A 21571-nucleotide genomic window follows, 5' to 3' on the forward strand; every position below is an offset into this window, starting at 1 on the left:
ACTGGTCCTAACCCTGTTTTCTGCTTTCAAACCCTCCTAGTAGTGCTTGTCACATTTTGTGTAATTATTTAATATCTCTCCACTAGCCTATAGATACTATTTCCTTTCCTCATCCTTCTCTTGGGGCCTAGGAGACCCAGTGTGCTGTATGGAGAGTAAACGCTCCGAGTGGATGATGCCCTGAGTTAGAAAGGCACATGGAGTCATAATCGAATTGGCTATATGAGTAGGGGTAGAGTAGGGTTTTCTAGACAACTTCTTCAGATGCCAATCTGATAAGATACTAGTGAATTTTATTCTAACAAGGATTTCATGGCAAAAACAAAGTTTAAAAACACCAGGTTAAATAGATTTCTGTACTGTAGGATCTTGCAAAGCCTGTGACATGCTAATGTGCATTGAGTCTTTTTTTTTTTTTTTTTAATTTATTTTAGAGAGGAGAGGGAGAGACAGAGGAGAGACAGAGGGGGGGGAGGAGCTGGAAGCATCAACTCCCATATGTGCCTTGACCAGGCAAGCCCAGGGTTTCGAACCAGCGACCTCAGCATTTCCAGGTCAACGCTTTATCCACTGCGCCACCACAGGTCTGGCTGCATTGAGTCTTGAATAGAAAAGAATACAGTTTGCCTTTACTAAAGATGTCTGACTGTAGAAACATTAGGGAGGATCCTGTAGCACAGAGGCCACAGGTGTAGCTCAGACTCGGACTTCCTGGGTTTTTTTTTTATCTTTCTGAAGCTGGAAACGGGGAGAGACAGACAGACTCCCGCATGCGCCGGACCAGGATCCACCGGCACGCCCACCAGGGGGCGACTCTCTGCCTCTCCGGGGCATCGCTCTGCCGCGACCAGAGCCACTCTAGCGCCTGGGGCAGAGGCCAAGGAGCCATCCCCAGCGCCCGGGCCATCCTTGCTCCAATGGAGCCTCGCTGCGGGAGGGGAAGAGAGAGACAGAAAGGAAGGAGAGGGGGAAGGGTGGAGAAGCAGATGGGCGCTTCTCCTGTGTGCCCTGGTCGGGAATCGAACCCGGGACCCCTGCACACCAGGCCGACGCTCTACCACTGAGCCAACCGGCCAGGGCCGACTTCCTGGGTTTGAAGCCAGCCTGTTTCTAACTTTGTGGCCTTGGACAAGTTCCCTAAGGTTTCTGCACTGCAGTTCTTACATTTTACAGTGGGAGTGATAGAATCTGCCCTTTGTGAGGCTTAGCACTCAGAAAGGTATTCCTGTTAGGTCATTGTTTCCCATAGGACGGGTGTTTAGCATAGGGATGCTCTTTGGGAAATGCTGGTGTCACAGGAGCAGGGGCCAGGGGCTGGGGTGAGCTCGGGGCCTTGCGCAAGACTCCTAACCCTCTTGTGAGCAAGTTTTCTTCCACTGTGCAGAGAGAAACTGCTTCTAGATAACCTCTAGTTCTGTCCCAGTTCACGTTTGGCAAGATTTAACTTTTTTCAAGTCGTTAAAAATAATAATACGCAAAGCCTTCCAAAATCAAGTGTGACATCATAACCAAATTTTTAGCAGTTCTTTTTTAAACTAATTTGCCTTTCCTGGGCTATTTAAGAATTAGACTGACATCATCTGAGTGCATCCTTAAGCTTTATTTCGGAAAGGATATAATATATGTGTTTGCTTTTATCCACATAACCTGTTTTCTGGACATCTTTAGGTCGTCTCAATGACATGTATGGGGACTACAAGTACACGTACTGGGCCTGTGGCATAGTTCTCATTGTCGCAGGCATCTATCTCTTCATTGGCATGGGCATCAATTATCGACTTGTGGAAAGAGAACAGAATGCAGAGAGGCAGCAGCGAAAGGAGAGTAAAGAAGAAGAGACTGGGTTGGATTTTGAGAAGCCAAAGAAAGAGACCGACACAGCGGAACCGCCAGAGCAGAAAGGCCCGGAAGGAAGCCCCAGAGAGGAGGAGAGTCCAGTCTGAAATCATGGGGCTGAGAGTAAATGGAGCAGCTTGTGATCCAAGATGTCTAAAAATGTTCTCCTGGCCTGTAATCTCCCAGTGGTGCTCAATGCAAATAGTGGACGTTTGTGTGGAAATCCTACCTGGTGTTCCTTGATGGAATTCATCTTTCACTCCTGACAATTAGCCCAAATTTAAAACGCCATATCCTCTGGGGAGGGAGTGGTTGGCAAAGAATGAGGAAAAGAAGTCGGATATATTTTTTTTTAATCTTAGCTTTTAACAGTGTCATGAAGATTATAATATGTGCCTTAAGTTTTAGTCTTTAGAATCTTTAGGGAGCCTTAACTTTTTTAACCATTCTGCTGAATTCATCTATTTTAAGTGTTCCGTTACAAAGAAAAAGAACTAATTTGTTCGAAGCAAATCTAATATTTAAAGTTAATCTTGCTTCAATGTTATTTGTAACATATTGTCAGACATCATTACAACAGACTGAATAGAAATACTGGTTGAAAGTTGGGGATTTTATAAAATCCTGACTGAAATATTTTCCTAGCATCAACAGTTGCGTGGCATATGTGCCTGCCTGCTATGTATTTAGGAAACTTAAGGGACAGATTTTTAGAAATATCTTGGCTATTCTAGACACATTGTTCTCAGCAACACCCCTCTGGTATCTTTTCTTAGGATGCTTATCGGAAGCCAAGTTCTTGAGTTAACTTTATTAAGTTAACTATTTTTGCCCCCCATTTCAAAGACACGTTTTGAGTGGTTACAGATAGATCACTGTCATTTTTGACGTCATTTAGTATTATTTTTTCACTATAAAAGTTAGTAATAAAATATACAAAACTATTTGTGCCTCCTTAGCAAATCCAACATATCTAATTAAATGTATACAGATATTTCAAACAGCAGCTAAATTCAGCTTAGGTTTTTCTAAAACATCAGTTAAAACTACGAGACTTAGAATCTTTTTGTTGTTTTACCTGAAAGTTTTTCCCTCTGATTCATAGCAGTTCCATTTATATTTATGTCTAGCTTACAGCCATGTGTGAGATACTTAGTCTTTTTTTATTTTGTTTTTGTTTTCATGTTTGCTAATTAAAGACAGCCAGAAAGATTTTGTTCTAGGCAAACCTGTAAGGGAGGAAAGTTGCTAAAGGTTTTTGTTTTGTTTTATAGTTTAATAACTAACTTTTTTTCTGCAAAGTTTTTGTTTTAGTTCTTAAATAAAATTATGTTTTGGTTAGAATTATTGGACACATTCTCTCTCTCCACACAAACCTAAAAGTTTTGTGACCCTTTTCAATTATTTGAAAAGTAGAGAAATGTATTTAGTATAAGGACAGGAGGGAAGGCGGGCCAGAATGAAAACTAAATATTTTTTAACCTAATAGCTTTTAAATTGAGGTAGAACAATGATAGACATTCAGTGAATTATACATTTCATACAATGTATTTTAAAATATTATTGTAATTGGCAGTGAAAGTATAGATAAAAACCTAATGTAAGAGGCTGGCCTTTCCAAATAAACATTTTTTCCTTTATTTTATTTTTTAGAAATGTTTCTTCCCCAAAATGTTTTGAGGGAAATATTACTGTCTTTATTTTCATTATTAAAATTCAATTTGACCCTTGCTAATATTAAATTAAATCATTCAGCTTATGTGCTTTGGGCTTTGTGTACATGGCTTCTTTGTTTTGATTTTTCTCCTTTCCTCTTTTCTACTTGAAGGCAAGCAAGAGGGAAATGTTGAAAAACCCTCTGGAAGTAGCCAGAGCAGTTAGCCGTAGGACACAGTGAGAATCCCTCCCTGTGCCCCAGTGTCATGGCAGATGGAGGAGGCATTCACGGGAGAAGCCTGCTGTGACTGCTGACAGGCCTGGCTCTAGTTTGGACTCTGCCATTTTCCATGGACCTGAGTCTATAACCTCTGTGTGCCTCTTTCCCCTTCTACTAAAACCATCACTGTCTGTGAGGGACTATCAGTAAAGGAAATGTGTGGGGAGAACTAGAGCAGGTGTATAGGATTATTTTCCTCTGTCCCAACTGTTGAGCTATATCCACCACAAATAAGGCCCTGCTTGTTGGTCTTTGGTCATTAACTGAATCTTGTTAGTGAAGGGAAGGATTTATGGTGCAGATTAACCACCCTTTCTTAGAAGAAAGGTTCTGAAGCTGCTGTATTCAGAAGCAAGGGTTAAGAAACTGGCTCAAAGCTGGAACTAAACCTTTTATCACCCAGTCCGGCCCTGACTTCCTCCCACTGAAGATACAGGCCTAAGGGATTTATTTAATATCAGTTTAGGTAAGATCAGGGAGCTAACCACTCAAACCCGACACTGGCCTACTCTGTGCCCTCTATTCCTGTTGACAAGCAGCTAATCCTCTGTCACAGTGTTGTGTTCACTAGTGAAGCAGGGAGGCCTTCTGACGCAGGCTCTTGTCCCTTACTTTATGTAAGTTTCATTTCAGGTCACACAGTCTCAGTGACTGCTTTGGGAAAAATCGATGTACACACAGAGTGCCTGCCTATCTTTCTCTTCCCTGCCCCACACCCTCTGAAAGTCACAGAGAGAACATAGCAGCTCTTACATGGTTGTGCTCATAAAGCCTTCAAGAGTACATGCTACAACAGGCTCCCAGGACAACAGCTAGAAAACCATTTAAGAAACATGATGGGTTAGAAAATTGCAGGTGACCTTGCTACCAAAAAGACTGTATTATCTATCAGCATGTTGTAGTCAAACCTATTGAGAACTGGAATTCCCTTAACTAGCCAAGATAAAGGAATAATTTCTACAAAAAGTATTCAGGAAAGGATGATAGTAAAACAAATTATGGAAAATTCAAAGAGGTATTTTTATCCCCGATTTAATCATAATGACAAATAAGCCTCTGGATTCTTGGGTTGTCTGAACTTGACTTTTATGTTTGTACCATAAATAAATATGTCAGTATTGATTCCTGTATTTTAAAAAGGAAAATAGTTAATAGCCATTTAATATTTTTTGTATGAGCCAGTGTTTTCTTGTATTGAATTTCAGGTTGATAAACTGGGTATTGGATTGTCTGGAAAATCTAAATCTCTGGGTTTACCTTCCCTAGCAAATGGTTCACAGTATAATAAACTTAATAATCTGTTGTGCCCCTCTACCCTGGAAAGATGAGGAAAGGTTAACCGTAAATTTCCACCTTTGCCACATGGCTTGTTTTAATCATCAGGGCAAGCACTTGCCTAGAAGACATGAAAAAGTGAATGACAGACTGTGTCACTATGAAAATTCTTTCACTGCCTGACAAGAAAGTGACAGCCCAAGCTCGCCTGATGTGCCCAAATGTGGGCAATTAAGCCAAGCTGCTTCGGCATTTAGAAGCATTTAGATTTCAAGTACAGCACTCCTAAAATGTGTCTGGCTGCAGAGTTAGATTCAGTCACTCCCTTCATTCCGTCTGGGCTGTAGTGAAAGCATTCACGAGAGAGACTAGTTTCAGTGATTTACTTACTGTTTTGCTGACGTTACCCTGACTTGCTAGTGGTGGCTTGGGTAGCAACAGAAATCCCAGTCTCCTGGCTACTTTACAATGTAGGCTGCTGAGGTTCAGGGAGAGGCTGTACAACCTCAAACAAGTTTCTTTGTCTCCCTAAGCATCTGGATTTATCTTCTGTAAGGTGTTAATAATTGATATTAACCTTCCTAGGGTTGTCATTGAAGGTTAGTTGATACGTGACATCTCTTGCAGAGGACAGTGTGTGAGTGACTCTTAAAAATAATAATAGAGTATTAGCTAAACAGTCAAATTTTCCTTTTTGATCAGATCCTCCCTTTAGTCTAAATGAATAGATGAAACAAACAACTCACAGGTTTGGTGCATATATGTCCAGTTCTTTCAGGAAGGTGGATTTGAAACCTAAAGTCCTTGCTCTTTCTACTCTAACATTACTCTGCTTCCATAGAGAAGAGATAGATGCCCAATTAACAGATAAACTTCTCCCCTCAATATTTGTGATGATTCTAAAAGAGAAGAAATACAACTAGTAACCAATCATGATTCAAGTTCTTTTTCCCCTAGCAATGTTCTTACATGCAAATTGAAAGACAGATGAGGACCCTGGTCGGGTAGAACATCATCCTGATATACCAAGGTTATAAGTTCAACCCCCAGACAGGGCACATATAAGAATCAACTAGCCTGACCAGGCGGTGGCACAGTGGATTGAGCATCGGACTGGGACGTGGAGGACCCAGGTTCGAGACCCCAAGGTCACCAGCTTGAGCGCAGGCTCATCTGGTTTGAGCACAGCTCACCAGTTTAAGCCCAAGGTCACTTGCTCCAGCAAGGGTTCACTCGGTCTGCTATAGCCCCCCGGTCAAGGCACATATGAGAAAGCAGTCAGTGAACAACTAAGGTGCCACAACAAAGAACTGATGTTTCTCATCTCTCTCCCTTCCCGTCTGTCCTTATCTGTTCCTCTCTCTGTCTCTGTCACACACACACACAAAAAAGGAAAGACTGGTGAAGCTTCTGTTTTACCTACTACATTGATAACATGATTTAAATGATAAATTATCATCAGCTGGTGGCCAAATAAATTGGTATAACATTGGCAAAAGCAATTTCATAATCTTTGTCAAGTACTATGAATTCACATCTTTTACTTAGAATTCCAGATTTGGTATTTATTTTTAAAAACTATGTCTGTCTTTGAAATTATCAATTTATTTGAAAAAATCCTAAAATATTTATCAGTAACTATATAAATGGACCCTTGGGAGGTAAACATGGCACAGCGCTAAAGGAAAAGAACACAGACTACCATGCTGTGTCCGCAGAGATGCACAGTACATGCACAGACACAAATGTGCTCATCATTTTGTGAGCATAGTAAAATCAGGTGACTTCTATATTTTCTCCATATTCTAAATTTTAATATGATGGTTACTTTTTTTTTTTTTTTACAGAGAAAGAGAGTGAGTCAGAGAGAGGGATAGACAGGGACAGACAGGAACGGAGAGAGATGAGAAGCATCAATCATTAGTTTTTCATTGCGCATTGCAACACCTTAGTTGTTCATTGACTGCTTTCTCATATGTGCCTTGACCGCGGGGCTTCAGCAGACCAAGTAACCCCTTGCTGGAGCCAGCGACCTTGAGTTCAAGCTGGTGACCTTTTCCTCAAACCAGATGAGCCTGCACTTAAGCTGGTGACCTCAGAGTTTTGAACCCAGGTCCTCTGCATCCCAGTCCGACGCTCTATCCACTGCGCCACCGCCTGGTCAGGCAGTTACTTTTATTCTAAAGGAAAACATTTAATATAGCACATACTACTGGTTTACAGAGGAAAAAAACTCCATTTGACCTAGAAAATGACCCTGATGATTATTACAAACAGGTTATTTTTTTCCTGCTTCAAGGGTTGCATCTGATGAAAGGGAGTTGAATGTGACATGAATTCAAGAGCACAGTGGTCTCAAGGTATGCCATCACTCAGCTGCAAGTGAACATCTAACACAGGAAGCCAGAGTGGCCAGCAGTTCCCCAAGTTACAGTGCTACAGTCTTAAATATTATCTCACTGAAATCAGCATCAGAAAAATATAACACTGATTCCACTCACACACAAAAAAAGCCGAATAGACTTTGCCTGTCTTCCCAGCTATCATTTATTTACCTACAAGCATTTACGGACCCTTACTAGTTCCTAATTATCTAGGCTTTGAGAATCCATGAAGGAAACACAGTATGTATTCCCATTTTTAAAAAAAGAATCAGCAAACCAAACTGGAGTCACTTTTGTTAAGCCGTAGCACCAAACCAAACAATAACTAACCTAATTAAGAGTTTCAGCCTCTCCCAGGAGTGGAATTTTAACCCAATCAGTCTGGAATTTCCTGATCAATGCTTGTGGGTAATCTGCCTGATAAGACCACTGGCCTCCCAAAAGAGAGGTGTCCTTGCCTGAAACCCAGTCTTTTAAATTCTCAGTCCCACCCTCTGCCTGGAAAACCTTCCATTTTGTACAACTCATCTGAGCACCCTTCCAGTTGTTAGATAGGATGAACAGCTTAATAGACAATTAGATCTTCACATTTACTTGGTTGAACTTTGTTTTTTTAATGCCATGCATCTTGTAGTGGAAGACAGTGAACAGTATGGAGTATCTTTAATGTGCCTATTTGCTGGATAGAGGGACAATACTGAACACAATCTAGTTCCTGGCCCACAACTCCCAGTCTAGTGGGAATGAGTATGTTGGCACTGTGATGGGTACTCTGTGGGGAAGTCTCTAACCCAGTGTTTTTCAACCGCTAGTCTGCCAGAAATTGCCCAATGATTATAGAGTGAATTTTTTATACAGCATCAGAGTGTTAACTTTTGCAGATTGGCACAAAATTTCTGGCGGGTTGGCACGGATCTGCAGACTGGTGGTTAAGAACACTGCTCTAACCCAATCAATCTCAGGAGGGCCTAAAAGGAACAAAAAGTATATTCCTGAGCAAGTTAATTTTTGTGAAGCTCTTTGGTAAATAAAATTATTGTGAGGACTAAGCATACTGTAGAGTGCATGGTAGTATACTGAACACATAGTAGTTTTAAAAATAAAATCTAGCCCTGGCCAGGTAGCTCTTGGTTAGAATGCACAGAAGTTGCTGGTTCAATCCCTGGTCAGGGGCACATACAGGAACAAAACGATGTTTCTCTCCCTATCTCCCTTCCTCTCTAAAATCAATAAATAAATTAAAAAAATAATAATCTGAATCTGCCTGAATAGTCTGCAATGCAGTATATAGCAAGTGTCATTTAAACCATCGACCAAAACAATGAAGAGCTGGTAATATTTGTATAGCTCATATTCTATCATCTGATTCATGCAAAATCCCAGGTGAATGCGCATAATGAAAAATACCCGTTAAGTAGGCCTTTCTCCAGCAGGTTATCTCCCCTGCCCTCAGAAAAATGCAAAGGAAGTCTGCAGATAGCTCAATGGTTAGAGTGGAGGTTGTAGTGGATGAAAGTTGGAAACGTACAAGAATGGAAGAGGCCAAATCAAATTCTGCATCATCTTGAAGGATGAACAATGACCAAACTGATCACTAGGGTCCCGCACCAAAATGAGTAAAATGGCCCTGTCCCCAACAAATTTACAATCTTATAACACTTTTCCTTGGCTTTAGAATTCATAATGTGCCCTGGCCGGACAGCTCTGTTAGAGTGTCGTCCCGAAGCACAGAGGTTACTGGTTCAATCCTGGATCAGTGAACTTACAGGAACAGATTGATGTTCCTGTCTCTCTCTCTCCCTTCCTCTCTCTCTGAAATGAATAAATAAAACTTTAAAAATACTCTGGAATTCAGCCCTGGCCGGTTGGCTCGGTGGTAGAGCATCAGCCTGGAGTGCAGGAGTCCCAGGTTCGATTCCTGGCCAGGGCACACAGGAGAAGCGCCCATCTGCTTCTCCACCCCTCCCCCTCTCCTTCCTCTCTGTCTCTCTCTTCCCCTCCCGCAGCCAGGGCTCCATTGGAGCAAAGTTTGCCCGGGCGCTGAAGATGGCTCTGTGGCCTCTGCCTCAGGCGCTAGAGTGGCTCTGATTGCAGCAGAGCGATGCCCCAAGATGGGCAGAGCGTCGCCCCTGGTGGGCATGCCGGGTGGATCCTGGTCGGGTGCATGCGGGAGTCTGTCTGACTGCCTCCCCATTTCCAGCTTCGGAAGAAAAAAAAAAAAAACTCTGGAATTCATAATGTGATTTCTTCATTTGTGGATTTCCTCTCCTAATATGCTTTCCTGATTCCAGAATTAAAAGTTTGCATTTCCTGAGCTTACTCTGGCCTGGTCCCAAGAGGAAGTGGCCAACAGCCATTAAGAAGCCAGGAGGGGAACTGGGCTGGGATTTAAAAATCACCTGGTGTGCTAACAATCTGTACATGCAGAATTATCAAGAGAAGGTTTATGACGGTTGTCATTGTGGTTCATCTCTCCTCTCATTTCTCTGCAATGCTTTTTCCCCCCTTGAGGCCAGAAGGAAAGGGTCCGCATGCTTATGTCAGGCCCTGTTTACATATGCTCTTCAGAAGGGAGCAGTAGAGGCTTTTTGATAACAACCCTTTTCCTTTCAAATTCCAAGTACTATCTTGTTTCTCAACTGCTAGGAGTGAGCAGGAACAGGCCTGCAGTAGCTTTGCTGAGCTGGGCACTCTGGAGGGCCCCTAAGCTCCCACTCCTGCCCAGCCCTCCCCCTGTACCCATGAACTTCCTCAACTGCCCAGCTGTGTAGATTCCACTGCTTTACTCTTCTCCATTCCGTCCCCTCCTGGTCTTTTCCCTGCCGTGGGCTTGGTTTCCAACAGCCTCCCTATCTCTGTGCTCACCACCTCCAATCCTGCCTCAACACTGCTGCCAAAATGGTTTCTCTAAAAAGGCCAAACCTCTCAACTGCTTTTATAAGTTTAATAAAAGCAGTAAAGATAAAAACAGTAGAATCTAATGTCACTCCACTCCATAAAATCCTATAGCTGCGGATGAAGTCCACACTCCTGAGCCTGACGCACTGCCCTCTTGATCAGCCCCTGTGTACACCTCTTCAGTCTTATCTCCCCGATCCTCCCCTCCGCCCACACCCTGCTCCCCAGCCCAGCTGGATGTCTTAGTTTCTTAAGTGCAGGACCTGGTTTCAGACCTCTCTGCCTTCCTACATCCTAACTTTTTCCCAGAAACCCTTCCCCCCTCCCCCCCACCAACTCATTTATCCTTTGAAACTTGGTTCATGTGTCTTCTTACAGGAGGTCTTACCTGATTCCCAAGGGTGTTTTGTTGATTTTTTTCTTTTTGAGAGAGAGGAGTTAGATGAGAAGCATCAACTTGTAGTTGTTCACTGATTGCTTCTCATATGTGCTTTGACCCAGGGGCTACAGCAGAGCCAGTGACCTCTTGCTGAAGCCAGTGACCCCACGTTCAAGCTGGTGAGCCTGCGCTCAAGACAGATGAGCCTGCGCTCAAGACAGCGACCTCGGGGTTTCGCAACTGGGTCCTCAGTGCCCCAGGCTGACATTCTGTCCACTGCACCACCACTGGTCAGGTACCATCCACCTCTTTTTGATTCTGCACGGATCACTGAACTGTTTCTCCAAACACTGCCGATCTGGGTTGGCAAACCCCAGCCCAACAACCACGGGAGGTTCTGACATGGTGCTCAGACACCTGGGCTGTCCCATGTGGGTCAGCCTCAGCCTCAGGGACAGCCACCGGAACCTGAGCTGCTGTGCTTCTCAGGAAGGGCGGACGCCTCGGGAACCTGCTCGGGACCTGCCCTGGGATGGGCCCAGCCCACGGCCTGACAGCCCGCTGGGCCTCCCCCCACGCCCGGCACACACAGCACATTCCCCAGAGCAAGGTGGGCTCAGGAAGACCTGGGTGCAGAGCCTGGCTCTACCACTCCCTGCTGTGTGGCTCTGTGCCTCAGTTTCCTCATCTGTAGAATAAGCATAATAATAATGGTATCAGCCAGAGTTCAGTGCAGGGAAAGGGATGTGATCCAGAGGGCTAGGTGCTTCTGGGATGGCGGCGTAGCTGGATGGGGGAGGGGCGGTGTGGCTGAGCCTGGAAGATCTGCTCCCTCTGCCAGGCAGGAAGTTGCCACTGGCACGGCTGAGCCCCCACGGCGCTGACAGGGCTGTGACAGGGAGTGCCCTAGGCGGGTGCACTGCACACAGCTGCAGAAAAGGTGCCCATCTGTGTGTCCCTGCTGGCCAGAGGGCAGGAGCCAGAGCAGCAGGCAGGAGCCACTGGCTCCCTTCCACCTCCCACACCCCACGGGAGGGTCTGAGCCTTGGATCGCATGTGCCTTGGATCGCACGTGCACCCAGCACTCTAGAAGGAGTCGGTCTGGAAAACGGAGCTGTAGCTTTCTGCCTCCAGACGACAGGACATCGGTGGGGACGGGTCCTGGGTGCTATGCAGCGTCACGAGTGTTCACGCATTTGTGAGCTCTCCCACGGCCCCTGGCTCACAACACGTGCTCAATGAAGGCGGCTCCATGCCTGCCAGGTGCCAGTGCCGGGCTCAGCCCTGGGACGTACAGCAGCGAGCTGGACAGGCCTCCCTGGAGAAGTGACGCGATTCTGGCGAACAGGGAGTGGAATCATAAAGGAAAGTGGTCAAAGTCAAAGTGGGTCATAAAAGCCTGGGGAGCTCTGGGAGCTGTGAGGGCAGATGGGGCACCAACCTGAGGAGGTCAGTGAGGGCTTTCCAGCAGTAGTGGTCTCAGAGGCTGGGAGGAAGAGTTAGAAACTAACCAGATCAAGCAGAGGAAAACAAGGGGCGTGCGTGCGTGCCTGTGATGATGCTGGACACCACCTTAAGGGAGCACATACTTCTACAGAACCCTGAAGGTGAAGGGAGCTTGGCATCGGGCACACGTGGACAGTTGGCCTGGCCGGTTCACAGAGTGATGGGTAAGAAAAGAAGCTGGAGAGGAAAGCAGGGCCATGAGGATCCCATGGGACGTCACACGTCACTGTGGGCCGTAGGGTGCACTAGCAGGGATTCAAGCAGAGAGAAGGATCCCCACCACTCTGATTTCAGAATCATCACTCTGACGGGGCAGGATGTCGGTTATGGCACTGCCACGTCTAAGCTGGAAATAATGGTGTCTGGAGGACATGGGGAAGGCGGAGCAGACTGCGGGGAGTGTAGGAGGAGGCCGAGTGAACCGAGAGGAGAGGGAGTGGGTGAGGGAGGAACCTGGCACGGCTGCCAGGTTTCAACAGCGGGCACACCCAGAAGGGTGGGGCCCCGTTCGCTCCTGGTCCTTGATCCCAGAGTGGTACCCACCCACAGGTTCCCTGACTCTGAAGCTGCCTCTGGACTGGATTCCCAAAAGCTCCCCCCTCCCATTAACTTACGGCCTGTATGCAAGGCCCTGCAACATCTGTGAGGCAGCTCGTACGTACCAGGAACCGGGAAGGCTCCTCGCCTAAGAGAACGTAACTGGACCGCTGCAGGCTCCAGGGCAGGACGGGAGGCCGCAGAGGGGCAAGGAGAGGGAAAAGCTATGGACGCATGGCCGGTATTCAGTCCTCTCTCCTCCCTCAGCACTGGAAAAACTTGCCCATTCACCCCTCACCCCCATGACAGGAAAAGTACAAGGGACATCAACGGCCTTAGACAAAGCCACTAGGCCCCCACCTCTGTTGGAACAGGCAGCCACCCCTGGTCTTTCTGCTCTGAAAGTTCTGTCCTCCTCCTGCTGTGAGACCCCAGAGGGAGGGAGTCACCCACCTATACATCCACGGGCTGCCTGCCACCCAGCAGGTTTAGTCCTTGGAATCGGGTATTTTCCCAGAGACTTGTCAACAGGGACATCACCCATTACTGCCTGGGTAACATATTAACTTCCTACCATTCGCTATCACAGTAGCACAGGCCGATTATAGGGTTTGCCTGCGCTGAGGGGAGGCCTGGAGTCAGTCTAAGGGGGTCTGGGCCTCAGAAAATAATGATAGTAACAGCATTTACTACTGATTGAGCACTCTATATTCCTAATTTCTACATCTTCTAAATTCAGCAAGGTAATTATGGTTCCCGTTTTTCAGTTGATCAAACTGAGGTTCAGTTAGGTTAAGTAATTTGCTCACTTAAGGTCACATGGCTACTAGATGGCTGAGCTGGAATTTTAACCAACTCAGGCCTGATACCATTGCCTCCTATTTAATGACCATTGAAGAAAGAAAAACAACTTTCCTTCTACCCTTCTAGGTTCTTCTGGCTGGTCTAATAACCAAGTTAACACAAGACAGATGTAATAGAGCAGGGGTCAGGAACCTTCTTGGCTGAGAGAGCCATGAACGCCACATATTTTAAAATGTAATTCCATGAGAGCCATACAATGACCCGTGAACATTACGCTTTATCCAGTAAAATTTGGTGTTGTCCCGGAGGACAGCTGTGATTGGCTCCAGCCACCCACAACCATGAATATGAGTGGTAGGAAATGAATGGATTGTAATACATGAGAATGTTGGGGGTTTTTTTATTAAAGATTTGTCTGCGAGCCAGATGCAGCCATCAAAAGAGCCACATCTGGCTCGTGAGCCATAGGTTCCCGACCCCTGTACTAGAGGAAAATAACTAGACTTCTCACACATAGACACATGGGCCCGAGGACTGCCCGGGCAGTTGAAGCACCTCACACACCAGGTGGAACAGCAAAGGCGGTAAACAAATGTTTGCTGGGCCTTCTTTAACAATGGGACACAGGATGACTCTGATCAAAGGGCCTTGGCTGGGTCCCTCCCTGTCTGTCACACTTCGGGTCATGTTAAACTAGCTATCTATGATGACAGTCCCCTTCCTGGAGTGGGGGACATCTAAATTCTTTTAGACAATGAGGGGAAGGTCGCAGTTTTGGGGGAGGGTATTGTTTTTTAAAAATAACCAGCTTAGCGCTCTCCCTTCTGGGAGGGGGAGGGGAGCATGCCAGTTTTCCCCCCTCCTCCTTCTCTTTCCCCTCCCCACTCCCAGAGCATGTTTTTCCCTGCCTCTCTTTTTCCTGAGCTCTAAGGGTCCCCAGGAGAACTGCAACCAGGGGCGCAGCGGCAGCTTGTCGGGGCTGACCCCCGAACCTGTCCTCAAGGCGCCCTTTTTTATGCTTGCTCAGGCCCTTCTGAGCATATTATTTCACAGCCAATAAATTCTTGCTTTACTTGAAAATATATATATATAAGCAGCTTAAAATAATATCTGCAGAGGCATATTCTGGGTGGCACTCTCCGCTTCCCTTCAGCAGCATGCTCACGAAGCCTTGCCCCGCCCCCGGTACCCTAGCGTGGCCCCGCCCAGAAGGTGCTGCTCTCTCATATCCCTCCTGGTACTCGGGCTGGCCTAGGAGTTTGCGCTCCTGGGAATGAGGGTGTGTACTAAACAAGGCGAGGCTGCTGAGGGGAAGCTCAGCTGGGGAGAAGTCTGGCAAGGACACGGACCACCCAGAGCTCACTGAGGCTCTGTCCTTGGTCTCCTCTCCCCAGCTCGGTCTCCTAGGCTCTGCAGCATGCTGCGCTTGTCCCCATGGTTCAAGGCCCCGGGAGTCCGGGGCTTGCTATTCCTCCTCCTGGTCTGGCTAAGAGAAACCTCAACTTCGTCCTCCCGCTGCCCTGGGACATTGTCCAGGGCCTCGGCCTGCTGGCCTGAGGCTCCAGCGTGGGTCTAAGTGCCACCAGCCCTAATCTCTCAAATATCCGGCTGAGACACCAGGCCAGGGTACAGCCTGCAGAGCTCACTCACGTGCAGCAGCTGTCCAGTGACCATGGCAGGAGGGGAGAGGACTGTTGGACTCTGGTCACTGTCCCCACTTAGGGGAGAAAAAGCAATTTCCCTTCTGAGTCCTTGGCCAAGCCCCCTGAAATAAAAGACAGAATAGCACGAGAAAAACAAACAGAAGCTTCTAGTTCTACACCTCTCCTACATGGGAGGTGTCCAGGGAGAAATGCATTCACTCTCCCAGGTGGCCTCAGCCAGCATCTTAAATACCATCTTTAGCTAAAGAAGAAAAAGGTGGGAGTGGAGGGGCCTGTTACAGAAGGTCACCAGGAAAAGCCGGGCACATCGCTGCCTTCTCCAGCGATCAGATGCTCTCAAGATCCAGTCACCGTCTCTTCCCAGCACAGAAAGGGAGATAACCTTACAAATTAAGGTTTTCTTTATGAATGCAGGTTTCCCTTTTGAAAGAGTAATCTTTGCTCTGTTTTCAGAGCTTCTCCTGTATCTGTTGTTTCTCAAAATAATCATTATGCCCAAGAGGCATATTTTAGAATGGCATATTTTGCCATCCCCAAACTTGGGCTCCCTGCCACTGCCCTGGGCAGCTTTCAGGAGAAAACAATGTTCTCATCCAAAATGAGACCAATGGTGTTTCTAGGGTCACTGCTGGGCTATGCCCCGGGTACATCTTGGTGACACCAGGCTCCCGAGCAGCAGGACTGGCAGGCGCCAGGGCTGGCGGCCGTTGCGCAGCGTGGCCTTTGCACGGCGCCACTAGAAGGTTCGGGAGCTGCAGACCCACAGGGATGTCCCCAACATCCCCAACACACAGTCCTGCCGGGCCAGTCTGAAGGCCAAGGTGTGTGCCTCCTCTTTCAGACCGGGGACTCCTTTAATGGGGACAGCCAGCTGAAGCACTTGGGTTGGACCTTGCTTAGTAGCCCTTGTTAGTCCCAGACCCAGTCTGGGAAGCCAGCACTGCCCCTCCCACACGCCCTCCTACCCTCCACTGTCTTTATGGAGGAGGCCACACACCCACACCCTATATAGTCACTCCCAACACAGGACACAGGCATACCACTCACACCTCAACAGACACTCCCCCCTCCCCCCCACGAAGGCTGTGCTGGCATACAGATGCGTGAATTCCTCAGGGCCTGGAAGCCAGCTGTCTCCAGTTTCCAGAGGGACGTCACACTGACCTTCGAGGCTGGACCACATAAGAAACCTGGAGAGAGGGGCTAATCTGTGAGCAGAGAGGATGCTCTCCTCCCTAATCCCCCGGCCCCCAAGAAGACCTCCTTTTTACCTTCCTTAGAATCTGGCCTCTCCAACCCCCCATGTGGCAGTGTGGAGCGCCCTCGTGTGGGCAAGCCCAGCCCTGCAGGCTCGCCGTCAGGCTCTAAGGCTGTCCTCTGGCACCCACCAGTGACCTCCTCCCAGAGCTCTGGGCCCGCTGTCCCATGGGTGTCATGGTTGCGCCCCGGCCCATGCTTACTACACCAACTGGCCTGCCTCCAACCTAGACTCTTTCCTTCTCTCATCTATGAATATTTTCTAACTTATATTTTAATTTATTTTTTTAGATTTTATTTTTTCATTTTTTGAGAAAGGAGAGAGGGGGAAAGGGGTGAGGAGCAGAAAGCATCAATTCCCATGTGTGCCTTGACCAGGCAAGCCCAGGGTTTTGAACCGGCGACCTCAGCATTCCAGGTCGATGCTTTATCCACTGCGCCACCACAGGTCAGGCTTTACTTATATTTTAAAATACAATATTCTCTGTATATAAAAGACATCTAGGCCCTGGCCGGTTGGCTCAGCGGTAGAGTGTCGGCCTGGCGTGCGGGGGACCCGGGTTCCATTCCCGGCCAGGGCACATAGGAGAAGCGCCCATTTGCTTCTCCACCCCCCCCTTCTTTCCTCTCTCTCTCTTTCCCTCCCGTAGCCAAGGCTCCATTGGAGCAAGGATGGCCCGGGCGCTGGGGATGGCTCCTTGGCCTCTGCCCCAGGCGCTAGAGTGGCTCTGGTCCCGGCAGAGCAACGCCCCAGAGGGGCAGAGCATCGCCCCCTGGTGGGCAGAGCGTCGCCCCTGGTGGGCGTGCCGGGTGGATCCCGGTCGGGCGCATGCGGGAGTCTGTCTCTCCCCGTTTCCAGCTTCAGAAAAATACAAAAAAATATATATATATATATTAAAAAAAGACATCTAACAAACTGTTAGTTATAAAACACAACACAGTTAACAACCCTGATCCTGCCACCCAACGAAAGCTGAGAAGCACTCAATAGCTTGTGTCTTCCTCTTCCTTCCTCCTGTCGGCCCCATCAAGAGGGAATGCTGTCCTAAATTTCATGTTTTCTTACTTTTGTTTGTTTCACTTTTTTTAATCAAAAATTTGTATTGTGTTAAAATACACATAACATAAAATTGACCATGTTAACCATTTTTCTTTTTGCCTTTGAAAATAAACTTATTTATTTGTATTTTTCTGAAGTGAGAAACGGGGAGGCAGAGAGACAAGACTCCCACATGCGCCCAACCGGGATCCACCGGCAAGTCCACCAGGGGGTGATGCTCTGCCCATCTGGGATGTTGCTCCATTGCAACCAAAGCCATTCTAGCGCCTGAGGTGGAGGTCATAGAGCTGTGCTCAGTGCCCGGGCCAACTTTGCTCCAGTGGATCCTTGGCTGCGGGAGTGGAAGAGAGAGAGAGAAAGGAGAGGGGGAAGGGTGGAGAAGCAGATGGGTGCTTCTCCTGTGTGCCCTGGCCAGGAATTGAACCCGGGACTTCCACATGCCAGGCCGATGCTCTACTGCTGAGCCAACCAGCCAGGGCCAGCATGTTAACCATTTTTAAGTGTATAGTTTGGTGGTAGTAAATACATTCAAATTATTGTAAAAACCATCACCAGCATCCATCTCCATGACTCCTTTCCTCTTGTAAAACTGAAATTCTATACCCATTAAACAATATTTCTTGTTAAAAGATACACTACACTAGGCATAGTAAAATTTTTAAAGAGCTCATTTGAGCAAAAATCTATTTATTTTTTAATTTAATTTAATTTTTTTTACAGAGACAGAGTGTCAGAGAGAGGGATAGATAGGGACAGACAGACAGGAACGGAGAGAGATGAGAAGCATCAATCATCAGTTTTTCGTTGCGACACCTTAGTTGTTCATTGATTGCTTTCTCATATGTGCCTTGACCATGGGGCTACAGCTGACCGAGTAACCCATTGCTTGAGCCAGCGACCCTGGGCTCAAGCTGGTGGACTTTTCCTCAAACGAGATGAGCCCGTGCCCAAGCTGGCGACCTCGGGGTCTCGAACCTGGGTCCTCTGCATCCCAGTTCGACGCTCTATCCACTGCACCATCGCCTGGTCAGGCAAAAAAATCTATTTAAATTGGGTAGTTTTCAATCTAGAAAACAGAAAAGAGCTCGGAGGAGCTTTACAAAATCAAATACTTTTATAGACAGAAGGGAGCGGGAACAAGGAGGTTATACTGACAAAAGCAGGTGAGTTATTGTGTTCCTTTCCTTAGAGGGTGGCAGGGAACTCTCAGGCAGATTGCCTCACTGGTGCCAATCAAGTGATTCCTACTTGACTGGTTTAAGATCCCATTTCTGGGAGAGCCGAAACTGTAATTAAGTCTTGATTTGGTGACGTGGGGCAACTTCATTTTGGCCTGTTGTCTTGCTTTGAACACTTTCCATTCCCACCTTCCCCAGCCCCTGGCAATCAACATTCTCCTTTCTGCCTCTATGAATCTGACTACACTAAGCATCCTACATAAGTGGAATCATGCAGTTTCTGTCTTTCGTGACTGGTTTATTTAACTTAGCATAATGTCCTCAAGGTGTGCCTGAGTTGTATATGTGTCAGGATAATTTCCTTCCTTGTTAAGGCCAAATAATATTCCATTATATATGTACTTCATAAGTGCTTATCTATCCACCCATCAGTGGACTCCTGGGCTGCTTCCACATTTTAAGTACTATGAATAATGCTGCCACGAAGCTGGGTGTACAAATATCTCTTTGAGACACTGCTTTCAATTCTTTGAGGTGTATATCCAGAAATAGAATTGCTGGATCATATGGTAATCTGATTTTGTGTGTGTTTGTGTGTGACAGAGACAGAAAGAGTCAGAGAGAGGGACAGAGACAGACAGAAAGGGAGAGAGATGAGAAACATCTTTCTTGCGGCACCTTAGTTGTTCATTGATTGCTTTCTCATATGTGCCTTGACCAGGGGGCTACAGCAGAGCGAGTGACCCCTTGCTCGAGCCAGAGACCTTGGGTCCAAGCTGGTGAGCCTTGCTCAAACCAGCTGAGCCCACGCTTAAGCTGGCAACCTCGGGGTCTCGAACCTGGGTCCTCCACATCCCAGTCCGACACTCTATCCACTGTGCACCGCCTGGTCAGGCGGTAATCTGATTTTTAACTTTTGAGAAACCACCACACTGTTTCCCACAGCAGCGATATAATTTTACATTCCAACAATAGTGTATTAGGTTCCAATATTTCCATATCCTTGCCAACACTTCTTGTTTTCTGTTTTGATAATGACCCATCCTGATGGATGAGGGATGGTATCTGGTGGTTTTCCTTTGTATTTCCCTAATGATTAATGGTATTGAGCACCTTTTCATGTGCTTATTGGCCACTTGTATATCTTCTTTAGAGAAATGTCTATTCAACTCTTTTGTCCTTTGCCCATTTTTGAATCAGGTTGTTTACTGTTGAAAACAGGAGTTCTCTATATATTCTGGATAGGAATCCCTTTTCAGTTATACGGTTCGCAAATATTTCCTTCTACTATTCTGTGAGTTGCCTTTTCACTCTGTTAGTGTCCCCTACACACACACCCCAAAGGATTTGAGACAGAGAAGAAGGAAGGGAGGGAGAGAGAGAAGCATCAACTCATTGTTCCACTTAGTTTTTCCATTTAGTTGTACACTCACTGATTGCTTCTCCTATGTGCCCTAACCAGGGATTAAACCTGCAACCTCAGCGGGTCAGGACAATGCTTTATCCATGAGTGACCCTGCCAAGGCCTTTGTATGCACAAATTTTTTTAATTTTCATGAAACTCAATTTGTCTGTTTCCTCTTTTGCTGCCTGTGATTTGGTGTTATATCCAAGAAATCATTGCCAAATCCAATGTTGTAAAGCTTTTATCCTATGCTTTCTTCTAAGAGTTTTGTTGTGTTTTTTGTTTGTTTGTTTTTTATTTTATTTTTTTTTACAGGGACAGTGAGAGTCAGAGAGAGGGATAGATGGGGACAGACAGACAGGAACAAAGAGAGATGAGAAGCATCAATCATCAGTTTTTCGTTGTGGCACCTTAGTTGTTCATTGATTGCTTTCTCATATGTGCCTTGACGGTGGGGCTACAGCAGACTGAGTAATCCCTTGCTCAAGCCAGAGCCAGGGTCCAAGCTAGTGAGTTCTGCTCAAACCGGATGAGCCCGTGCTCAAGCTGGCAACCTCGGGGTCTCGAACCTGGGTCCTCTGCATCCCAGTCCGACGCTCTATCCACTGTGCCACCGCCTGGTCAGGCAAGTTTTGTTGTTTTAGTACTTACATTTAGGTCCTTAATCTATTACGAGTTAAATTTTTTAAAATTTTATTGATTGATTTTTACAGAGAGAGAGAGAAAGAGAATCATTGATTTGTTATTCCATTTATTTATGCATTTATTGGTTGATTTTTGCACGTGGCCTGACCAGGGATCAAACCCATAATCTTAGCTATAAGCAAATGAGCTACCTGGCCAAGGCTTGAGTTAGTTTTTGGATATGCTGTTACATAAGGGTCCAATTTCATTCTTTCGTATGTGGATATCCAGTTTTCCCGGCACCATTACTTGAAAAGACTGTCTTTTCTCCATTGAATGGTCTCAATACCCTGTTAAAAATCATTTGACTATATATGTGAAGGTTTATTTCTGAATTCTCTATTCTATTCCCTTACCCCATGTGTCTGTCTTCATGCCAATACCACACTGTTTTGATTGTGGCTTTGTGGTTAGTTTTAAAATCAGGAAGTATATACATCTTCCAGTTTTGTTCTTTTCCAAGATTGTTTTGGCTATCCAAGGTCCCTTGAGATTTCACATAAATTCTGAGATGTATTTCCGTAAAAACAAAAGAAAAAAAAAGAAAAAAGGGATTTTGATACAGAGACTGCAATTGCATCTATAGATTGCTTTGGATAGTAATGACATTTTAATAATATACGATATTAAGTCTTCTAATCCATGAACATAGAATGTTTCCATTTACTTCTTCTTTAATTTCTTTCAGTAATTTTGTATTTTTCTGAAGTGAGAAGCGGGGAGGCAGAGACAGACAGGAGGGAGAGAGATGAGAAGCATCAGCTCGTA

At 46.2% G+C, this 21571-nt stretch overlaps 1 protein-coding gene across 1 annotated transcript in view; it reads left to right on the top strand.

The window, feature by feature from the left end:
- SLC16A1 (solute carrier family 16 member 1) overlaps positions 1 to 4917 on the top strand; it is a 52380-nt gene extending 47463 nt beyond the window's left edge. Inside the window, exon 6 of the mRNA XM_066352175.1 lies at positions 1669 to 4917. Coding sequence (XP_066208272.1) covers positions 1669 to 1943 — 275 coding nt within the window. The 3' untranslated portion in view covers positions 1944 to 4917. The remainder of the gene's footprint in view (positions 1 to 1668) is intronic.
- Positions 4918 to 21571: the final 16654 nt, after the last annotated feature.

This window comes from Saccopteryx leptura, chromosome 11 (assembly GCF_036850995.1).
Source record: "Saccopteryx leptura isolate mSacLep1 chromosome 11, mSacLep1_pri_phased_curated, whole genome shotgun sequence".
Taxonomy (NCBI): domain Eukaryota; kingdom Metazoa; phylum Chordata; class Mammalia; order Chiroptera; family Emballonuridae; genus Saccopteryx; species Saccopteryx leptura.